The sequence below is a fragment of the Camelus ferus genome, chromosome 5 (assembly GCF_009834535.1).
Source record: "Camelus ferus isolate YT-003-E chromosome 5, BCGSAC_Cfer_1.0, whole genome shotgun sequence".
In the NCBI taxonomy this organism is placed as follows: Eukaryota; Metazoa; Chordata; class Mammalia; order Artiodactyla; family Camelidae; genus Camelus; species Camelus ferus.
The window spans coordinates 17,097,502-17,120,925 of NC_045700.1; the positions used below are offsets into that span (position 1 = coordinate 17,097,502).

At 32.9% G+C, this 23,424-nt stretch overlaps 1 protein-coding gene across 1 annotated transcript in view; it reads left to right on the forward strand.

The window, feature by feature from the left end:
- The window catches only part of RAB3GAP1 (RAB3 GTPase activating protein catalytic subunit 1), a 94,887-nt gene that overhangs the window by 37,646 nt on the left and 33,817 nt on the right, over positions 1-23,424 (forward strand). The window contains 7 exon segments of the mRNA XM_006186775.3: positions 1,612-1,690; positions 7,691-7,810; positions 8,721-8,886; positions 13,149-13,248; positions 16,072-16,153; positions 19,849-19,917; positions 21,316-21,389. Of these exon segments, the coding sequence (XP_006186837.1) occupies positions 1,612-1,690; positions 7,691-7,810; positions 8,721-8,886; positions 13,149-13,248; positions 16,072-16,153; positions 19,849-19,917; positions 21,316-21,389 (690 nt within the window).

Genomic DNA, 23,424 nt, shown 5'->3' on the forward strand with positions numbered 1-23,424 from the left:
AGTTTCTTTCCCAAAACATTTATTTTATTTCTTAGGAGTAATTTACAAACTTGCAACTTGAATTTATATTATCAATCATTTTAAGGGAAAGATCCATTTTAAGAGAGTCTTTTTTAATATAATAATCTAATAATGTATTGCTGACTTGAAATGCTGTAACTTCTAATTTTGAATTAATATTTTAATTTTGTTAAATTTTGTTTTGCCTACTTAAAGTGAAAAGTATCTCAGTACTTGACCCATGCTAGGTACTCAGTAAATAGTGCTTATAGTTGTTAATACGTCACATCATCCAACGCTAGTGTATAACAGTGAGTAAGCAAGGTATTAAAAAATATGAATTTTGTATCTGTTGGTCAAATATTCTTCATTCACTCAGAAGATAAATATGCAGAATATGTTTTAAAAGTTTTTCTGTCAAAATATTATCATTTATAAGTGCACGCCTGAAATATTTGTGCCTGTTCTTGTATAGGAATAAAATTGTTACCTCTTTTGTTATATATGTTATTCTCACAGAAAAAAACAATTAGATAGGATCTGCATTTAGATTCATAAGCTAAGAGATAATACTGACCACGTGTATACATATGTTAAGACAGTTATACAGCAAAATAAAATAATTAACCAGAATATGAATATGTGTACTTGAGAAATAAGGGGTGAGGGAAATATATAAACTGGTGGGAAGTCCGGTAATGGCCCAGAGATTTCCAGCTCCTACATTCTACTGATTAATGAAAGAAACTGTTTAAGGTACAGAAATCTTAAGTGTTGTTAATTTGAAGAAAGATCATACATCACGGAAAAGTTGTTGTAATAAGGAGGCTTAGGATCAGTGTTTCTGAGATGAATAAATGAAGGAGACTGTGGTATGAGAGAAGATGAATGGATTTAAGATAGTTAAGGCCTTATTGTTGCATGCATGTATATATTGGGCAGTTTTAATTTGGTTGTGATTGAAGCTGTAACTGATGGTAGAAGTTACAAGCAAACCATCAGATCAGTTAATTTGGAGGTAGACCTTTAAAAGTATATTATCAGAGGTCAAAAGATTGGACCACTAATCTTTGATTTGTTAGAGTTGCTTATTGCTTTAGGTAAGTAGAGCATCAAATCGTTAGTGTTCTGTTCTTTTTGCAAACTAACAAAATATAAATTTGCTAAGCAATTATGGCTGTATAGCAAAAGTAAGTCTTTTTAATGAACATTCTTTATGCTTTGAATTTACTATGCATTTATGAGTATAAATAATGATCATTGAGATTAATGTCTTATTAGCAGGTAGCAATGCATTTATGTATATAGGTTATACATGGGAAGCTGCTTAGTGGTTTTACAGGAACATTTAAAAGTTGCCAGGAGTGAGCAAAGGATAGGCATAGGAGGTGATACAGAGTTGACAGACTTCTAAGTACAATCTGAAGAAAAGAGAGAGATGGAGACATTAGTGTCCCTCCAAATCTTAGGGTTAGCCCTAGACATAAATCTTTTGCAAACAATTGCAAAAAAAAAAATCGCAAAACTGCAAAATGATTTCTTTAAATCATACTGTATGATTCTGCCTTAGAATGAACATACTAACTTTTTCATTATCAAATGTTTCTGCAGATACTATTCCACAATCTATGCAAGATTTGTTGTGTATGAATAATGACTTTCCTCCAAGAGCTCATTGCCTGGTAAGATGGTAGGTATATATTTTACTCAGATAACTTTAGTATGTTGGGGAGGCCCCCAGGCTGCCCCCAGGTTCTGTGATTTGCTAGAAGGATGCACAGGACTCAGCATGTAGTTGCACTTACTGCTATGGTTTCTTACAGTGACAGCATTCAGAGCAGAATCAGCAAAGGGAAAAGGTGCCTGAAGCAAAGTCTGGAGGAAGTGCAAGTGCTTAAGAGTCCTTTCCTAATGGAGTCTCACACAGGACATATTCAATGCCTTTAGCAACAAGTTGTGACAATACATATGGAACATTGTCTACCAGAGAAGATTGTTGGAGGCTCAGCTTTCCAGTTTTTAATTAGGGGCTGGTCACATAGGTACCCTCTGACTGGTACATAGCAAAATTTCAGACTTATAGAAGGAAAGCAGTTGTTCAGAATAAACCATGTTGTTTGTACAAATAGTTTAGGCACAGTTAAGTCTTACCAGTTACGGAAAATGGTGAGACTTCTCCCCGAATCCAAGTTCCAGGTGCCAGACAAAGGTCAGCTTTGCGAGTAGACCTTTCTAAACATAACAGTTATAGGTCTGCTGTAAACTCTTTTCTGCACAGTATATGTAATAATCTAGGTTGTGCCTAACTATAATTCTGATGACTAGCATAGAACACTTCAGTATCATGGAAAATTTAATATATATTGTTGGAAATGGAATTGAAATAAAATGTTGATCTCAGTCATAACACCAAAACTCATTTCTCAGTTATAACTGTGATACATTAATATAACAGGTATATCACATTTGAAAGGTCTTTCAATCTTTTAAAAGGTCTTTTTCTCTTTTTTAATTATTGACAGTATCTCTTTATTTATTTTGGAGAGGGTGATCTTAAAACATACTACCACCAAAATGGCCCAAGTATAAGTATATGGTCAATAAAGAAGACCTCGTTAAAGGAAATTTATATATACTGTTTTTAAATTATTCTGTTGGTGTGAGTTGGTCTTTTGATTTTTTCATTAAGCAATTTCTAAGGAAGGGAAAACAATGCTATCTGTGTTTCTCTTTTCTTCAATTGTGATTACTAAATCAAGTAGATTATATAGCACATTAAAAAAAATTATTTGCAAGTGCCAATAAACTGGGTAATGTTTCATAAATATTCCTGTTATTTTACTGTGATCTTTTAAAAACTGTGAACTTAGCTATAAAAGGAATTTAATAAATAAATTACCCATTGAATTTAACCCATCCACATTTTCTTCTGGTCTTCTAAAATGTGAATACATACGCTTGACATGACAAAATATATCAGAAGGCAGCATGATATCACAGAGCATGCATTTGCATGCTTTCATTCATTCAACATTAATGAAACACCTACTCTTTGGCCAGACAGTGAATTAGATAAACTTATGTTTAATTTCTAGCTCAAGTGCTTGTTATCTCAGCAACTTCAGGCAAGTTACTTAATTTCTGTGCGTTGGTTTCTATAATAAGTAATGTGCACCTGTGAGAATTAGTAAGATAACACATAGTACATCTGTCAATCTGAATGCTGTTATGTAATTTCTCTTTAGCTTTTTAATATATATTTCAAAAATCTGTATTTGACACATCATCAATAATTAAGTATTCATAGAATGAATACATGAAACCTTTCTATGTAGTACTGAATCATTTGTGATTTATTTCTATGTATTAATGAAAATCAGTTGTTAGTAGTTTTTTAACATTCCTGTTTACTTTTTAAAGTTAACATACAGTAAATTGGCTTTTTTTTTTTTTGATGAACAGTTCACTGAACCTTAACACATGTATAGATTTTTTTAAACTGCCACCCCAGTCAAGATAATAGAACCGTTTTGTAACCTCCCCGAAACTCCTCTTCTCTGTTATAATGTCTGGCAGTCCCTGATATCTTCTTAGTCACCATAGTTTTGTCCTTTCAGGAGTGTCATAGAGATGGAATCGTATGGTAACCATTTGAGTCTGGCTTCTTTCACTCAGCATAATGATTTTGAGATCCTTTGAAGGCTTGTCCCTGCTGACTAGCGTCTAGGGCTGGGGATCACAGGGACCCTCGGTGTCAGTTTCCCTTAGTTCTGTCTACCAAGTGGCTACCACTTTCTCCTCTGAGCCTCTAGCCGGAAGTGAATCTCTCTACTTTGCTATCTTGGCCAGTAGCCTGAACATCTTTTAATAGAATTATTGGCTGTTTATATTTCTTACTATTGAAAATACATATTATTTGCTGATTCTTTTGATCATTTATTATGCTTAATTTTTTTTATTGTGGTAAGATATAACAAAACTTCTTAACATTTTTAAGTGCACAGCTGAGTGGCATTAAGTACTTCCACATTTTTGTGCACCCATCACCACTATTCATCTTTAGAACTTTTTTGTCTTCAACTATTGAAACTCTATACCCATTAAACAATCACCCCTCATTCCCTTCTATCCCAGCCCCTGATAAGTACCATTCTATTTTCTGTCTTTATGGGTTTGACTACTGTGTGTGTGTCTCGTAAGTATAAGCATAAAATATTTAACCTTTTGTGACTGGCTTATTTCACTTAGCATAATGTATTCAAATTTCATCTATGTTGTAGCATGTATCAGAATGTCATTCCTTTTTAAAGCTCATTGTATGTATGTCCCACGTTTTGTTTATCCAGTCATCTGTCACTGGGCACTTGGTTTGTTTCCACCTTTTGTCTGCTATGAATAATGCTGCTGTGAACATTGGTGTTCAGATATCTGTTTGGGTCCCTACCTTTAGTTCTCTTGGATATTTACCCAGGTGTGGAATTGCTGGTCATTCTGTGTTTAAACTTTTAAAGAACCACTGTACTATTTTCCGTAGCAGCTGTACCATTTTACATTCCCATCAGTCATGCTCAAGCATTGTAATTTTTCCATATCCTTGCCAACACTTATTTCCTGTTTTGTTTTGCTTTTCTAATAATAGCCATTCTAACAGATGTGAAGTAGTTTCTTGTGGTTTTGATTCATATTTCCCTAATAATTAGTGATGTTGGCCACATCTTTTCCTGTGCTTATTTGCCATTTGTGTATCTTTGGAGTAATGTCTGTTGAAGTCCTTTGTCCATTTTTAATCTGTTTTGGGTTGTTGATTTTTGCTCATTTTTTAAAGCTCTCACCTAGTGTTTGTTTACTCGATGAAAGCATGGTATCAGGCCTCAAGTAGTTCTAGTAGGGAAACTGAAATAATGAGTTACATTGATCTTTTTAAAAAAATTAATTCCTCGACATTGCCAGTAGGAGGTTTATCAAGTACAGTCCAGTTTCTGGATTGGCACAAAGCCGTTGTGGACAAAACAACCTAACTTCTGGGTTGGATTTTTGTTTTTTGGGTTTTTTTTTTTTTGAGGTATAATTGATATATAATGTTGTATTAGCTTCAGGTGTACAACATAATGATTTGGTATTTGTATACATTGTGAAGTGATCACCACAGTAAGTCTAGTTAATATGTATCACAATACAAAGTTAAAACATTTTTTTTCTTGTTATAAGAACTTTGAACTTAGAATATTTATTCTCTTACCAGCTTTCAAATATGCAGTATAGTATTAAGTATAGTTACTGTGCTGTACATTACATCCCCATGACTTACTTTATAACTGGAAATTTCTACTTTTTGATCCCTTCACCTCCCATACTCCACCTCTGGCAGCCACCAATCTGTTGTCTGTATCTATGAGCTCAGTGTTTTTGTTTTGTTTTTTATTTTTATTTTTTATTTCAGATTCCATATAAAGCAAGAATATGGTATTTTGTCTTTTTCTCTCTGACTTACTTCACTTAACATAATGCCCTCAAATCCATCCATGTTGCAAATAGCATCTTTTCTATGATGGAATAGTATTCCACTATATATGCATACGTTTTCTTTATCCATTCATCCATCAGTGGATACTTATGTTGTTTACATATCTTGGCTGTTGTAAATAATGCTGCAGTGAACATGGGGATGTATATGTCTTTTTGAATTAGTGTTTTTGTCTTCTTGGAATAAATACCCAGAAGTGGAATTACTGGATCATATGGTAGCTCTATTTTTAATTTTTTTGGAGGAACCTCTATACTGTATTTCATAGTAGCTGCAGCAGTTTACATTCCCATGAACAATGCTCAAGGGTTCTCTTTTTTCCACATCCTTACCAACACTGGTTATTTTCTTTTCTTTTTGATGATAAGCATTCTAAAAGGTATAGGGTGATACGTCATTGTGGTTTTGATTTGCATCTCCCTGATGAATAGTGATGTTAAGCATCTTTTCATGTACCTTTTGGCCAACTGTTGTATATTGATCATTTAAAGATAATTATAATACATTAGAAATCAAAATAGCATATTTAACAGGGGTGACAGCATGTTATTTGAGGTGAATCTTCAAAAAAAAAAAAAAAAAAGGATCTATTGATATTGGTGATGGCAGTTGACCAGGGGAAACATTCCAGGTAGTGGAAACAAAGACACAGAGGATTGAATTTTATTGCAGATAAATAGGAAGCAGTTCGCTTTGACTTACTTTTTGTGAAAAGGCATATACACTAGTACAGTTTGTACGTTTGTGGAGGGGGAAGAGGTAGTTTGGCAACAGTTGTCAGTGTTAAAGATACAGATGTTCTTTTATCCAGCATCTTAACTTCTAGGAATTTGTCCCACAGATATAATTTGTGGAACTAGACAATTGCAGTATTGTTGCAACAGCACAAAACTGGAAACAAAGTACTGATCAGTAGGGGAGATGAGCCTTTGAAAAGAAGGTACAGAAAGTTGATATAATCTTTTTTGAGGATAGGCTGAATACATGGACAGATGCAATAATTCTGGAAGAATGACTAAGAAACTGTTGACAATGGTTTCACTATAGTGGGTGGGATACTGTGAAAAATATTTGCTTGTTTTGTTTTCTTTCTTCCAAGGACATTAAGAAAGGAAAGAAGAAAACTATGTTTAAAGACCTTTAAAGCTTAAATTCACAGCTCTGGGTTCCTTTCAGTATTTGATGTTACCTCTGCATAACTAGTTTTGACTTCAGGGGTAGGAGGGTGGAGGCGAGATGAGAAGATGAAATAAATTGTCATCCAAACAGTAAACAAATTATGAGTTGAACTTTTAACATTTTAAAACCTTTTTTCTTTAACTGCTGTTTTAAGGATTTCTTGAGGAGAATGTTCATAAAAATAAGTATTCATAACTTTTGACATATAGTTGAAATAAATTAGATGAGTAATGCTTTATATAAATCATTTTCTATATTTAAAAAAACTATTAAATAAAAATACATTGAATAGGACAGGAATTTTCAGGAGGCAAGATCACAGTTTGACCTTAACATGTTTGTACATTTTGGCTGCAAATTTGTGGTTTTAAAAGGACTTGTCAACTAAATGAGAAGTTTTTATTATTCTAAGATAAGTAAGATATCATAGGAAGAGTAAGCCATTTTCTGATAATTTTGTGATTCCTATCTAATATGTGTTATTGAGTGAAAGAATATAAGAATTCTTTAATTAGGATCCTTAAGTAAACCATGTTCTCACTTTTAGACAGCAGAAGTACATCATGGCTGATAATTGTTCTCCTGACATTTAAGGAACCAATTAAATTTTATATTTCCACATTAGTGGGCTTAATTAACATAAGATTTAAGTGCTGGCTTTCATCTTTCAGTTTTGAAACCTAATATTTAAGAGAAAACTGTCTTTTAATGTTGTTTCTTTGTGATTTCATTAAATTTCTCCTAATTTGTAAAGAATAGGGGAAAATAATAGGTGAGTGATGGAAATTTTTCACCAAGTGAAGGAAATCCAGGTTGTTACAGGTTCAGTTGCCATGAAAGAAAGAAAGACAAAGAACGAGAGAAAGAAAGACGCACCTGTAGTTCTGACCTAACTTTCCTTCAGGGAAGTTTTTTCACGTTTCTCAAATAATAGATTTTTGTATTCTGACATTTTTCCCTGTTTAATGGCAGTGTTTTTTTTTTAAGGTATGGACTCCGAGAATTTGTGGTGATTGCCCCTGCTGCAAACAATGATGCTGTTCTCAGTGAATCTAAGTGCAATCTTCTTCTGAGTTCTGTATCTATTGCTTTGGGAAACACTGGCTGGTAGGTAGACATTTTGGAAAACCTAGACAGTAAGTTTTAAGAACTATTTTAAATTATAACTTACAAAGAAAAATGGCTACTAAACGTTAGGGTTTTGATTATAATTAGGATCAGTACTTGTACATTATTATATTGGAATACAAAAACTTTAGGGGAAGTGTTTCTAAAGGGAAACTTACTGAAATAGTAAATGAGTATTTAGAATTAAGAATAAATTGTACTATTTGTTTTTTGCTTCCAAATGTTCAGTTTATTTACATTTTGATGCAAAATCTAATTTTAAAACTTGATGACAGAAATTTGCCTTGTTCAACCTGAGTTATGAACATGCATTCAGGTAACTTGTATGTTTTGTTTCTCTGCACATGTCTTCAAATGACTGAAAATGCTATGAGTATTGATTTTGAGGTTACAAATAGATTCTAGTGAGTAGGCTAATTTGTGGATATGGAAATCTTTGAATAAGGATAATCAACTGTATCTTTTATATCAACTATATAAATGATGAGGTAAAAAATAATTCACCACTAATGTGAGTTCAATTTATATTGTTTAATACCTGTGAATCAAATTTTGTTATGACCTTGGAAAGCCTGACATGGTAGGATCACTTTTATTCAAGAAAATTTTCATTTTGCTTTTTTATGACTTAGCCATTTTAAAATAATTTTTGAACTACAAAGTGCCAATAGAGAATAAGTTCATTTGATTAGTGTAAGGAGTAAGGGAACTAAGAGTGTCATTTTCACAAATAGAAGTCTGTGGAGTGTTCCTTGTTTACTTAATATTTATTATTAATATTTAAAAATATTTGGAGTTAAAGTAATGTAATAGTGGAAAAATTTGAGATTTAGGAGTTACTCAGTGTTTAATGAACTTACAATCTATTCGTGCTTAATTATTCCTATAGCCAGGTGCCACTCTTTGTGCAGATTCATCACAAATGGCGAAGAATGTATGTTGGTGAATGTCAGGGTCCTGGTGTCCGAACTGATTTTGAAATGGTTCATCTTCGAAAAGTTCCAAATCAGTACACTCATTTATCAGGTTTGCTGGATATCTTCAAATCAAAGATTGTGAGTTGGCATTGATATTTTCAGTCTTCTCTGGAATCCAGATTAAAGTAGTAACTTGGTAATTTTCTTGATTATATAGAAATATTTTTCTCTAATATTGATAATGTAATTAGAAGAAAGATGTTATTGACTACATAAATTACTGTGTATGTTTAAAGAAACAAAGTATCCAATTAGTTTTTTGTGTATTAATGCCGAAACTAATTTTGTTTGTTCAGTTGGTTAACATTTATCTACTATGTTAACTCTTTATACTCTAATAGTATATTTTCCTCTAATAGTAATATTGCCAACTTCTCCACATGAGAGGGCTTCAGGTAGCTGCTTGTTTGGGGCTCTGACTATGAGGAACTGAGATGTAAACTCTGGGTTCTGAATTGTTGTTGTTTTTTTTTCCTTCCTTCAAGTCTCCTTTTAATTTGATGTTTAAAATTAACCTGGTTTATATTCTATGACTGAGAGCAGCAAGGCTAAATTGGATGTTCTCAATAAATCCTTGGTGTTCTCTAAAAATAATTCATAGAGATAAGGAGGACTTGCCTGTGTTACTCTGGGGGAAAATTAGGGTCTAGATTGAGGAGCTATTTGTGAATACCTCTAGAAAAGAGAACAGATTAGAAAGTGGTGGAGGGGATTCTCCACTTAGAGAAATAGTCCCCTTAAGTGGTTAAGTTGGCACCCATTTCACTAAAAGTGATCAAACTTGGTTAACAAACTGATATTAGATATTTCCTAGTATGATACATTTAATAGGCTATATCATCATCTGTGTTGCATTCCTGCTGGAAATGTTTTAACATAAATCAAAACATGAGGAAACAATCACATATTTCCAAAATGAGCATATTGTACAAAGTAGCTGGCTTAGACCCTTTAAAAATGTCTGTATCATGATAGGCAAAACAAAGGCTGGGAGCTATTTAGCTTAAAGGAGGCTAAAGTGACATAGCGGCTAAATGCAATGCATGATCCTTGATCAAAATAAAATAGCCATAAAGAACGCAATTGAGACAGTTGGGGCAACTTTAATATGGACTATATATTAGAAATTAGTACCAATGTTAAACTTCCTGAGTGTGATAATTGTGTTATGGCTGCACAGGATAACGTCCTTGTTCATAGGAATTACATGTTGAAGTATTTAGGGGTGAATGGCATGATGCCTACAACTTACTTTCAAAAAGTTCAGTCAAAAATTGTTTATATAAATATGATATATATGTGTATATGTATCAAAATGTTAGTAATTGGTGAACTTGGTGAAAATCATATGGGTATTCATTATACTGATTTATCAACTTTTCTGAAGGTTTTTCAAATTTTGAAAATGGGAAAGAATGTGAGGAAAAATGCTGAAAATTTTTTAATACATTATTTGTAGAAAGATATTTAAGATTAGAACTTAATTTCATAAAGAACTTAATTTCATAAATCAAGGCTCTAAATAGCATAGTGGTAGGATTATCACCACCCAGATAAATCGGTTTGACAATAATAAAAAAAAGTATGCATATACTTTTATATGAGATATTTAAGTAAAGTTAAAATCTTTTTATCCTTAGTTCCTCTCCTCAAAATAAATACTGTTACCTGTTTCTTGTGATTATCTTCATTAAAAAAAAATCATAGAAGCATATATTTTAGAAAGTCCCATGTCTGTGTAATTTTTTTTCCAAAACTTTTCTGGGCTTTGAAATGCTTTAAGTACTGCTTAATTCTACATGTGTTACTTAGAAATTTTTGAGAAAGGCCAGTTTGTGTTATTTCTACCTCATTAGTTTTCCTTTGCTCTCTCATCAGAAATCTTCAGTTATATTTAATTATCTTAGATCGAGTTCTAGTCAGATGCAAATATTAATACTTCATTCCTCTTCTTAAAAATTTTTAGTGAACAGTGTTTTCCTGAATCTTTTATGTCCCTCTTCTGTGTAACTCAACTCCTCTTTACTGAAACTAGGGACCACCTTGATCTGTGGAGTCTGACTTACATTATGACTGTTTGCTAATTGTACTTAAAAAAAAAAAAAGTTCCTAATCAGTTTCTTACATTATCTCTCAGAACTTTCATAGACCTCCCTTGTCCACATATGAAACATCTCTCAAAGTTGATTTGGTATGATTTGAACTTACAGTAATTGAGACCTGGTTTGGGTATTTTAGGGGTTTACATAGTTAAAGCTACCCAATATGTGACTCTCCTGTACTGTCTTTATAAAGTTATCTTTATAAAAATTACTGTTTAACATCTACTGGAAGTATTCCAAGGCACTCACCCTTCTCTGACAATTTATTTCATTTTCATATGGATGTAAGTGTTAGAAATGGATTCCTTGGCCAAGTGGGCAGCGGCGGGTGGTTACCCTTCGGAATCACATAAAATTAAGTTTAAATCTGCCATAATCCTCTAAATATTTGAAAAGTCTCTCATACCCTATTCTTTGCTTTTTTAGTTAAGACATCATTCTTCATTCTATCACAGGTTCTTTATATTTCTTGTTTTTATATTCTGATTGTTGATTTGGATATTTGTCTTTTTTAGACAAATTTCTTCATGTTTTAGGGAAATTTTGTTTGCAGGCTTATTTTGAATGAAGCCTGTATTTATAGTTTTTAGCTTTCCCATCATTTCTAGTGGTTTTGTATTTTTATGGTTGCTCCCTACCTGCAGACTATTTCAGAAGCCAGTCTTAAAATGGCGTTTGGAGTCTCTCTTAAAATGGTGATACTAAGGTATTGCATATTGAGTCTTGGAATCATTGGATTGCTTACTCGGGTCATGAGAATAGGTTTTTTCTCCATCACACAATAACTCTCCCTAGCCCCATACCTTGCAACAAAGCCACTGTACCCAGCAGGAGTGCCCTGCCCCAGTGTCTGCCTTAAGCAGAGAGTCTTGCGGTACCCTCACTCTGGGCTGAGTACTTTTGGTTCCATTTAGTGTGGTCTGTAATCCTGGGCTGTCACTTCTGCACATGCAGTTAAGTATGTGCCTTGACCCCCACACTTAACACTTCAGATTTTCTGTACTTTCCTAGGGCCCACAAAGATATTTATGTCATGTTTGGTCCTGGCTGTTTCTTTTTGGTTATCTCTTTCTATGTTGTTTCCACTGCTTTGTGACTTTAGCAGAGGTTATATGTCAAAGTGACCTTGTTACAGTTTCTAGACTGTTTTATACCCTATTACGGGTGAATGCTCATTTGATATCTAGACCTCAGTAAAAAGTAATTATTCCTCGTCAGGTGGAATCTTACCTTGCTTGTCTAGGACACAGCAGCCCAAAACTGAATTACCTTTTTTGGGGGCAGCTACCTTATATTGTGACTTTAGACTGAGTTTGTATTTAAAGTTACTAATGACATTTATAGATGCTGCTGCTGAGCTAGGTGTCTGTGTTAGTCCTCCTGAGCAGCAGTATTAGCAACACTTGGAAACTGGTTAGTTATGCAGAATACTGTTGAATCTTCATTTTCACAAGCTCCCTAGATGATTACTACACACATTTAAGTCCTGTTCCATGTTAATGTAGGTTAACTATTAAGGGAAGCTGAGATCGTGAGATGTTTGGATGATATTAATTTTTATAATATTTAATGAAGGTAAAGATCTAAATTTTCTGATTCATTTAATATAAACCATTTTGCATGAGGGGCCATTTGTCTTAGTCTAAAATTCTGGTTAAATAGTCAAGACTGGCTTTAATTTGAGTTTATTTTTATTTAAAAGAAAAGATGTCATCTTCCCAAACCTAGTCTTATACTTTATATAATAGTTTTACCGTATTTAAAAAATGAATCGCATGTTTTTCACATTCACCATTGCTGAAAAGAATAGTAAGAAATTATGTTTGTATAATTAAAATTGTTTAAGATATTTTGAAAGAGCATTTTGTGTAATAGAACTTAATATCTCTTTGCCAGGTAACAGTTTAAAATTTTGTTTCAGTGTAATTTGCTCTCTGGCATTGATTCATCTCTTGAACTTTTAGGCTGTGAGAATTTCTCCCATGAAAATGATTTCCTAAATTCTGGACCTTTGGCTTTAATAACTTCAGCAACTTAGTTTTCCTTTTAATGGCTGGAATATCATATGTTTTTCATGGCTAGAATATGTGTACCATATCTAACACTATAATCTGAAAATCCGTATTTCATAAAGGTAGCCATTTATCCATTCCAGTAGTTTGAAATTGGGTTGTGGTATTTACGTAGAGCAAGGGTGCTTAACATTTACATGGCATTATCTTTGCATTCATTTCCTAGGGATGTCCTTTGACTCCTTTGCCTCCAGTCAGTATTGCTATACGGTTTACCTATGTACTTCAAGATTGGCAGCAGTATTTTTGGCCTCAGCAACCTCCAGGTGAGATAATTTAGAGCTATATTTAACAAGTTGAATAAATGGAGAAAATATATTTGGAAATTAAATTATTTAACAGTGTGTTTCAAGCATTTTAAACTTGAAATATTTGTAACTCATTTAAAATGTAATTTGCTCATTTCATTGTCGTTACCACTTTTTTCTCTTAAAAAAGCTCTGTAGGGTGCTCTAGAGACAGCATTACTATATATTTGACAATCTGTCTTTGAAAGCTAATATTATTTATAAAGCATCCCCCTGCAGTGGAACATCATGTGCTGTAAATTATTATGTAATGAATGGTTAAAATGCCTGCTTTCAGAATATAATAAGAGAAGTAACTCTCGTAGGCTGAGGATAGACATACACAGAACCTTATAGAGAGTAGAGTTTGAAGAAGAGGGCTAAGTAAAAAAAGGGTATATATACATATACTTACGGGAAGAGCTGTAGAATATTTTACTTTAACTTGCATTTAATAAAAAATGTCATTAAAATCACTTTACCTACTTAACCATTGATACACTGATTCATTTAACAATCATTAATTATTAGCCTATAATAGGCCAGTCTCTGCCAGGGACACAGATATGAACAGACGTTATCTAAGTTCTAGAAAAGCTCAGCCTGGTGAGCCTAATTAAGTGAGATTTTGGTTCCTAGGTGTTTCTGTCACATATAAGTGTAATTATATTAAGTATAGCTAATAAAAAATTTAATACAAATTTATAAATAGTTACCAGGATTTTATTAGCCTGAATACATTTTTTATTCTGCCTCCCTCAAAGAGAAATAGAGTAAAGTAATATTCTTTACTATTTATTTTTGTTCCAAATGGTTGATTTGTTTATAAAAGTGAAAGTAATAAATTGGTAGCCCTGGGATGATACTAAAATTAATGTAGTACATATAGCTTTTGGTGATTATATATACCACTACTGTGTTATTTTATATACCACTGAATAATGTAATAAAAGAACTGCATCTAAACTACAGCAGAGGGAAATAAAAGCTAAGCTGAGATTTATATTAGAAGACTCAAATGTTTGTTTTGGTATTTCTAGTTCCCAGACAACAATACCACTAGACAATTTATAGCTGGCTTCTAATTTTGAAGTTTTAATTCCTACCCTCTTTTTCCTTTTTTCAAAGGCCACTCTATTATTAGTCAATTTTAAAGATTTCCCAAGATGGTATGGTCTGTTGATGATCTAAGAAGTCCAAGAGCCAGAATCTTAACATAATTCTGATTGCCAGTAAGGCCTTTGTTAGTGTTCTGTTGCCAGTTTTTTTTTAATAGGGATCAGAATATTAACCTTCTTCCTCAGTGGACTGAAGGCCATTTAACTTTTTAATATTTTCTCTTATAAAGGGAAAGGACTGAGCATGTAACATGGGCCAGACACTGTGGTTGGCCTTTAATATACTATTTCATGTAATTCTTGTTTACCTGTGAGATAAGTATTACTATCATTCTTAGAGATCAAAAATAACTGGCCCAAGGTCACATGGTCACCAAATGATAAAGTTCGCATTTAAATATTGGTTAAACTCCAGGACCCATCATCCTTTCATTCGACAGTGTTGCTTTTCAACTTTTAATTCAACTAAAAGTTTTGTACAGTTAATAGTAATAATTTTCAACTTACTGATTTATGGAATGTGCTTATTATAAATCTTGAAGCTCTTAATTCACATCTTATAATAAAGCTAGTCATTATGATCTTTATTGTGAGCATTCTTTAGTTGGAAAAATGGAATGAATTGACTTGAGAAAATTTACTGAATCAAGTAATTGAGCCATATTTAATGACTAATTTTAATAATTTAGTTAGGGTATAGATAATTGTTAAACATGGTTTTAGCAAATCGTGGAGTGTTCATAACTCAACAGTAGATTTTAATTTTAGAAATTCCCAGTGTAGTTTGAATAATTAAAAACAACCATCTGTATTATTTCAAAGAGAAATAAATCTTTTCAGTGTCTCTTAGAAGTGTTTATTACTTCTTCAAGACGGGTGGAACTGAGGAGGGTGATTTAACCTCTAAATTCTCCTCTAATCTCAGATACTATTCATAATGGAAAAGAAATTCTCTCCTGAACTTTAAATATTTCCATGTACTGTCGGCTGAAACAAAGTTTTATTAATGATGACTAATTTGGTCTACTCAGAAATTGACAGCAAAACTGATGAATGTAGGTTGATGAGAAAGTTTTTTAATAGATCATCTTTCTTTCAGATAATATTAATCATATTCTTAGAAAATGAAAAAAGATGTATGGGAATAATGTTCTCTTGGGTACTATTTAAGGACTGTTTCAGAAGGATAAAATTTAGAATGCATGGCCTAGGGGTGGGAATAGCTTAGTGGTAGAGCACATCCTTAGCATGCCTGAAGTCCTGGGTTCAATCTCCAGTACCTCCATTAATACAAAATAAATATATGTTCAAAAAAAATTAGAATAGAATGCATGGCTTGAATGCAGCACTGTACAAATAGGAATTGTGCTTTTTACTGTAACTTTTTTTTTTAAATTTACTTTTTGGGGGAGTAATTTATTTATTTTATTTAATTTTAGAGAAGGTGCCAGGGATTGAACCCAGGACCTTGTGCAACACTCTACCTCTTGAGCTATATCTCTCCCCCTGCTATATAACGTTCTTGAGGGAAGTCTTTAATATCTGACAGCTTGTTCATACTTGCTATATGTGTCTTAATGCTGACACTTTTAAGTCTATATTCTCTCAAAGGGCTAATCTAACTAGATTAAATTGTTATTTCACCATTTTTGGATAACTGATGGAAAGTTTTTTGTTTGTTTAGATATAGATGCCCTTGTAGGAGGAGAAGTTGGAGGCCTGGAGTTTGGCAAGTTACCATTTGGTGCCTGTGAAGATCCTATTAGGTGAGAATTTCAATGTAACATTTGAATTATGGGACTTTACTTTTAAGATTATTATTGATACTGATTTTACTGTACTTTGTAATAATGCAGCCTCCTGGAATGAATATGGTACTGAAAACAAAGACCTACATCTAACAATCTGTTCACCTTTTAATTTTTTTCTCTGTAACTTAAGTAAAAGAGGGTTTAAAGTAGTATATAAAATGCATATAATACCATTTATTGATTATTCCTTGTTGAAGTGATTCTTGGTCTTCTTTGAGGGAAACATTTTAAATATTGAAAAGCACAGGCAGTATCATATACAACAAACTTTCATGTGGCCATGACCCAGAATTAACAACTGTTTGCATTTTTCCTGGCCCCTTTTCAAAATACACAAATTAAGACTTCAGTAAATGACACAAAGGTGACCTCATAGATTACCCACTTGCTTTTCTGAAAGAATTGATGAACATTAAAAGTAGATGTTTCACAAGAGAATGTAGGGGTTGGAAAATTTAGTCACTGATGGCAGAATATTTGGAAACTAATAAACAGTGCTGATACAGAAACTATCTCATTTGTTAAACTATTTGGTTGTTTAAAAAATACTCCCGTATATACATATATTTTAATATTGTCACATAGAGGTAGAAATAATACTTTTAACTTAAGGTCACTTAAGAGAGAATATAAAGTGTATCTTTTTAAATTGATTCTTATTATATGTGCCAGGCACTGTTCTAAATAAGGAAGATACGAAAGTAAGTGAAATAGACAGTGTCTGCCTTCTTGGCATTTACAGTCTAATTAAATGTAGGATAATTTGAAGGAAGAGTATAGTATAGAGTATGTAATGACAGTAATATGAGAAGCTAGTTTAGATTGTTATGCCATCAGTAAAGTGTTCTTAAAGGAAGTGATATTTATTCTGAGTCTCAATTAGGGGAGGACTCAGGCAGGCAAAGAGTGAGGAAATGACCATCCTAGGTGGAAGGAGGATCCTGTGCAAAGTGCCTTGATTCAGGAAAGAGCTTGGCAAGTTGACTAAAGGAAATAGAAGGTAGCCATCATGGTGGGAATGTGGTGAACAAGGGGGAAATGGTACAGGGTGGATTACAGATACATTTGTGGCTGTCCAACGGGTTCATTTATTTAGATTTTACTCAGAGAAAATTTTGGGAGAGAAATAAATTGACTTGGTAGAAATTTGAAGGTTTTAGTTATAAGTATTTCTTCCTAATTTGTATCATGATGAGAATTCAACAAAGGAACAAGTGGTTGAGAAGAACACAAAGATAAGTTAGGAGTAATATGGTGCATATGGTAGACTGTTTAAATCAAACAGTGATTAACGTATGTTATGGGCCCTATGCTTTTGAAAAGGCATGTTTGGTAGTGGAAGAGGAAATGAAGAGGCTTTTTTCAGCGTCTTTTTTCCTTGTCAAAGAAACTTTTCTGCAGTTAGGGGGAGTAGAGAAGACATAGTCATAAAAGTGTAGGAACTGAATCTGAGGTGGATGCATAAAATTATTCAGGAGCATATAGTTTTAAACCTCTAATCATTCATGTACTCTGATATTCATACTGTTTGTGCTTTTTTTACCTTAAAAATTAGTTTTATTATGAATAATAAATTCACACTCAGTGGAGAACATTTAGAAAACATGTGAAAAGGGGCAAAAATCACGTTAAGTATGAAGATTGTTTAGTTGTGAACTGTAGTGGTCAACTCTGACCAATTCAAGTGAAAAATTGATTAATTGGGAAGGTATTTGGTAACTCAAACTCAAAGGTTTAATTGGGACCATTGTAGAACCTGGCTTAGAAAATAGGCTTGAGCCAAGGGTGCCTCGTTGTCTGGTTCACAACCAAGGTTACAGTGCATTGTTGTGGAGTGCTGGCCCTGCTCCCACAGTGAATTCTAAACTGTACTTAAAGATGCAGTCTCAGACTGGAGTTGCCAGTTAGTAGAGCACCACCAAAGATCAGAGAAGTGAAGTAATTGGCCTTTTTGGCTTCTGTACTCTCCAAACATAAGAAGTGGATTCAGAATCTAGACAGGAAAAAAAAATCACTAAATTCATAATCCCCCCTACTTATAGGTGATTGCTGACAACAGCTAGGTATGTGTTTCCAGCCATTTCTCATATACTTGAATTAGGTGTATTTATGTACATATGCATATATATATATGCAACAAGGCTCCCCAACATCACCCCAAGGTTGATATGCTAGGAAGACTCACAGAACTCAGCATATCATTGTGCTCATGGCTACGATCTATTACAGCAAAAGGATATAATGCCAAAATCAGCAAAGGGAAAAGGCACATACGGTGAGGTCCAGAACAAACCAAGGACATGCTTCCTCTCCCAGTGTAGTCACAGAGGACACATTAAATTCTCCCAGCAGTGACCTGTGACAACATGTATGAAGGGCTGTCTACCAGGGACCCTAATTAGAGACACAGTACGGGGGGGTTTTAATCAGAAACTGGTCACGTAGGTACCCTCTGCCTAGCATGTACTGGAAGAAGACCAGATGTTTGCATAAACCATATTGTTTGCACAGGTAATTTGGGCACAGTGAGCTACTCTTACCAGGAAATGGTAGGAACCTCCCAAAATTCAAGTTCCCAGATGCCAAGCCAGGGGCCAACCTTACAAGTAATCCTTTCTTTGGGCCTGCTATGTTAACTCTTCTTGCACAATATTTTTGTATATTTTATAAATATATGCAATCCTGTACATTTTTATGGCTTTTTTATTTTATAATTTTACATGAAGTCTTTCTGAAATTTAATGTTTGTCTATAGTGAGAGGTCAGAAAACTATGATCTGTAGACCAAATCTGGCCAGTAGCCTGTTTTTCTATAGCTAATGAGCTAAAAATGGTTTTTACATGTTTAAAAGTTAAAAAAAAAACACACAAAAAAACAAGGATATGAAAGAAAACTACATGGCCCATAAAAAGCCTAAAATACTTACTCTCTGGTCCTTTGTAGAAAAAGTGTGCCAACCCCTCATCTTTAACATAATATTTTCAAAATTGAGATATAATTTACGTATCACAAAACTCACAATTTTACATTATACAATTCATTGTTTTTAGTGTGTATAGAGTTATGCAACCATCATCAGTATCTAATTCTAGAACACTTTCATTACCCCAAAAGAAACCCCTTACCTCCTGCTCTCCCCAGGCCCTCTAGCTGTAGACAAAAACTAATCTACTTTTTGCCTTTATGGATTTGCCTACTCTGGACATTTCATATAGACTAGGTTATATCATATGTGACCTTGTGTGTCTGGCTTCTTTCACTTAGCATATTTTAGAGATTCATCCATATTGTAGCATGAATCAGTACATCATTGCTTTTTATGGCTGTATAATATTCCATTTTATGGAATAGTTCCACATTTTATTTATCCTTTCATCAGCTGATAGACATTTGGTTTACTTGTAATTTTTGGCTATTATATATAGCATGGTTTTTTCTTGCAGACATTGACATTATATGAATGTGCTGCTAATTGCTAAACCAGGTGTTTACAGTTTTACTGTATTATGAATAATGACCACTTTTAACTTATTTATATGTACATCTCTGGTTATTCATGTAGGATACAATTCTAGAAGTAGATTTGTTGACTCAGAGGGTATATATACAGTAAAGCTTATGGATATATTTTATGTTTTATTTATTTTAGTGAGCTCCATTTAGCAACTACATGGCCTCACCTGACTGAAGGTATCATTGTGGATAATGATGTTTATTCGTAAGTATGTTAAGAGTAGTACATTGAGGGGTTAGGGGGTAGAGCTCAGTTAGTAGAGCACATGCTGAGCATGCAAAAGGTACTTAGTTCAATTCCCGGTATCTCTATTTGAAAAAGGAAAAAAACAAAACAAAACAAAGCAGAGAGAGAAAGAGACCAAAATGAAGAGTAGTACATTGAGATTCACAAATTTCAGTAAAATAAGTTAACTAAGTGGTTAGCAATTTTTGTTTTCCATTGTATCAGTTTTTGATAAGGTTGGTTTTTTTTTTCTTTCTATTTTTAAAGATCACTTTTTAGATTGATTGATAGGTATTAGAGATGTGTTTTAAGCTTCAGACTCTGAGGATATGATCCTTAGTTCAGGGATAATGAGCAATCTGAATCTTACTTGGTTTTAGCAAGTTTGTGTCTAAGCAGTTTGGAATTCAGTGCATAATTCTGTTGGAACTTTTCTTAGCTAGTAAGAAGCATTTGAAAGGCTTTGAAGAGATGATGGTCATTAAAATATGTGGGAATAATATTTGATCATTAAATGTCATAAGTAACAAAAAGTCCATGTCATATACTCCTATGTAATGGAAAATTGCACAGGAAAAGTTAAAAATTACAGTGAGCACTATCTAGGAAGAATGTGAAGAAAGAGGAACATAATTTTAGTAGCTTCTTAAGCTGTTGCACAACAATGAGTGAAGACTTTTTCATAATTAAAATGAATGTGTTAGATTTTCTGATGGTAAAAGTAACATAAGCTTTCTTAATCAGATAATTTAAATAGGTATAAAGAAGAAAGTAAAGACTACCTACAATTTTGTTATTTAAAAAATAACCAGTTGACATTTTGGGAGTGTATCTTTTTAAAGTTTAAATTTATGTATTAATTTTCTTTATTCATTTATTTAATAAGTGTAGCTCTATCTTGTCAATTTTTAAATTGCTGCATAGTATTCCATTAACTGCACCATAATCTAATTGAGAAAATAGGGCACTTTTGATCTTGTGTAAATTTTTGTAGTTTTTTAAATTAATAAATAGCATAATAAAAAAGATTATTACTCATTCATGCTTATTTCTCATTTTGTTTTTATTCCTAAAATGTATTTCTCTCATTAGATTATCAGTGTACATTGCCTGTTTAGAATCATTTTTGTTTTTTGATTACTTTGTTTTGATTTTGGTTTTCCCTTTTGTGCTTTTTTGAGAACTTTGATTTCTTAAGATTTTATTTTTTTTAAGCTTCTCCAAATGACCTTATGCATCTGAATAATAAGTTTAAGGGAAGCAAAATGGATTGCTTATCCTTGTATATCATGTTTTTATTAGATTGCATTTTGATAAATTTATGAGTCTTTCAGTTTGCTATAATTAGGATCTTGTGTTTATTGTTTTGCATTTTAGTGATTTGGACCCTATTCAGGCTCCCCATTGGTCTGTTAGAGTGCGAAAAGCTGATAATCCTCAGTGTTTGCTAGGTAAGATACTCATATTCCTTTCCTGAAATACCACAAATCTGTCTATCCAGATCAGGAATGCTGAATGCATTCTTTACACTTCATTTCACCTTTCTAAAAAATATTTTTAATTTTTTTTACATTGTGACTTCCCTGGTTAATGCCATTATTTAAAAAAAAATCATTCTAGTTACTCTTGAAGAGTACTAGCAGACTTTCTTTTTTGTCTTTTAGTTTTAACCAATCTTACACCTCAAAATTCTCTTATATTTTCCCATGATCTGAGTTTGATTCTCCTAATGCTTTTGTCAGTCCTTTGTTTTTCCTTCTGTGTCATACTCTGCATCTTCCATGTTAGTTAGTGGAACCCTTTTTGTCTTTTGCTATCCCTCTGGACCTGTAGTATATGATGGAAAGAACACTGAATTTGATGATCTTATTAGAGCGCTTCTGTAGAGCCGAACTTCATCTGCAAATCTATTTTCTGATAGAGGAAAAGAGTGTAAATAGTTTGGTATACCTCCTAGGGATATCTGAAGAATTAAGTGAAATAACATAAATAGAAATACTTAGAAAAATATCCATTGCTATTCAGATCATATTATTATGTCCCATGTGTAGAATTATCTTTCCCTTCCCATTTCATAGATAATGTCTTGTTCTTGAAATCTTCTGAACCTATCTCCTCTTTCCATCTTTTTCTCTCTTGTAATTAGTACACATGAAAGTATTTTCCCCATTTCTGTGTTCTTTCATGCTGCATTTATTTCAAGAATCTCTTAAATCGGTTGAATTACCATTCAACTGATTAGAGTTACTAAAATATTTATTGATGACAGTATCGATACATTTCTCTAAAACATTATTTTCTTTGGCTCATTAAATATACAAAGATGTATGTAAAATAAAATTCCTGTCATCAGTGAATTTGTCTTAGGGTATAGGGAGATAATAGAGGGTTGAGTCCATCCAACTCTAAAATTCTTGGACTTTGTTTCAAATCCTAGATCCATCAGTTTGAGCAAGTTTCATAATCTCTTCAAGTGTCAGTAAAATAAATGTAACAATAGTACATACTTCATAGTGAGAGGATCAAATAAGATTATGTACATGTGTGTATGTGTTACTACATTTAACACAGTACCTATCTATAGTAAGTACTCAATAGTGTCTCTTGTTTAATCATTGATTTACTCAATAATTAAATTTACTCACTAAATTATTTCCTCAGGCACTGACTTCTGTGATAATTACAGAGGACCTTAGAATTAAAAGTATTCTCATTTTAAGTTATGGTCCCATGATCTCACCCTACCTCTTTAGCTTTATGTGCTTATATGACTAGATTATAGGATTTTTCTACTTTTCTGAAGAACTCCAGAAAATGTTCTGAGTTTATTCAGAACTAGTTGGTGAATTCTAAAACTTAGGTATAATTAATGTATTGTCTAATAATTTTAATACTGATGGTTCTCGTTAAGCTTTAATTTCTTTGTGCAAACATATCTCATAGGAACTCTTTAAAAGATATCAAACCTTTCCCCCTGTTTTATAATAATGACAACAAAGTATACCATTAACATGCAACTGAAGCTGAAGTAACGTCATCCTGTATGATTTTTTAGTCCTGTAAAAACGTATCTTAAAATTTTTTTTTCTTTTTAGAATTTCTTTTTAATTTTTATTTTCTAATGGATTCAGAATTCTAGTAGAGTGGCAGCTAGGAAAAAAAGACTACTACATATATATAGTGATATTCTTAATATTATACACCTTAATGAGAATAGGTACTGTTTGTCTTATTCAAGCAAATAGTAAGTGCTTAATATTATTAGGTTCAGTTACTTTTCCTTTCATTCTGTAAGGAATTCTAAGGAAAACCTGTTCTAATATCCTGGGACATAGAAAGTAAGAGCAAGGCTACCTTTGAAATAGGATTAATATCTGTCTTGGGTTGAAAAACTGAATGGTTCTTTTTCTACCATATCTTAGTTAATAGCTTTTGTGAAAAGATGTGTACATTCATTTATAGGACTGATTTTTTTCAGTTATGTTT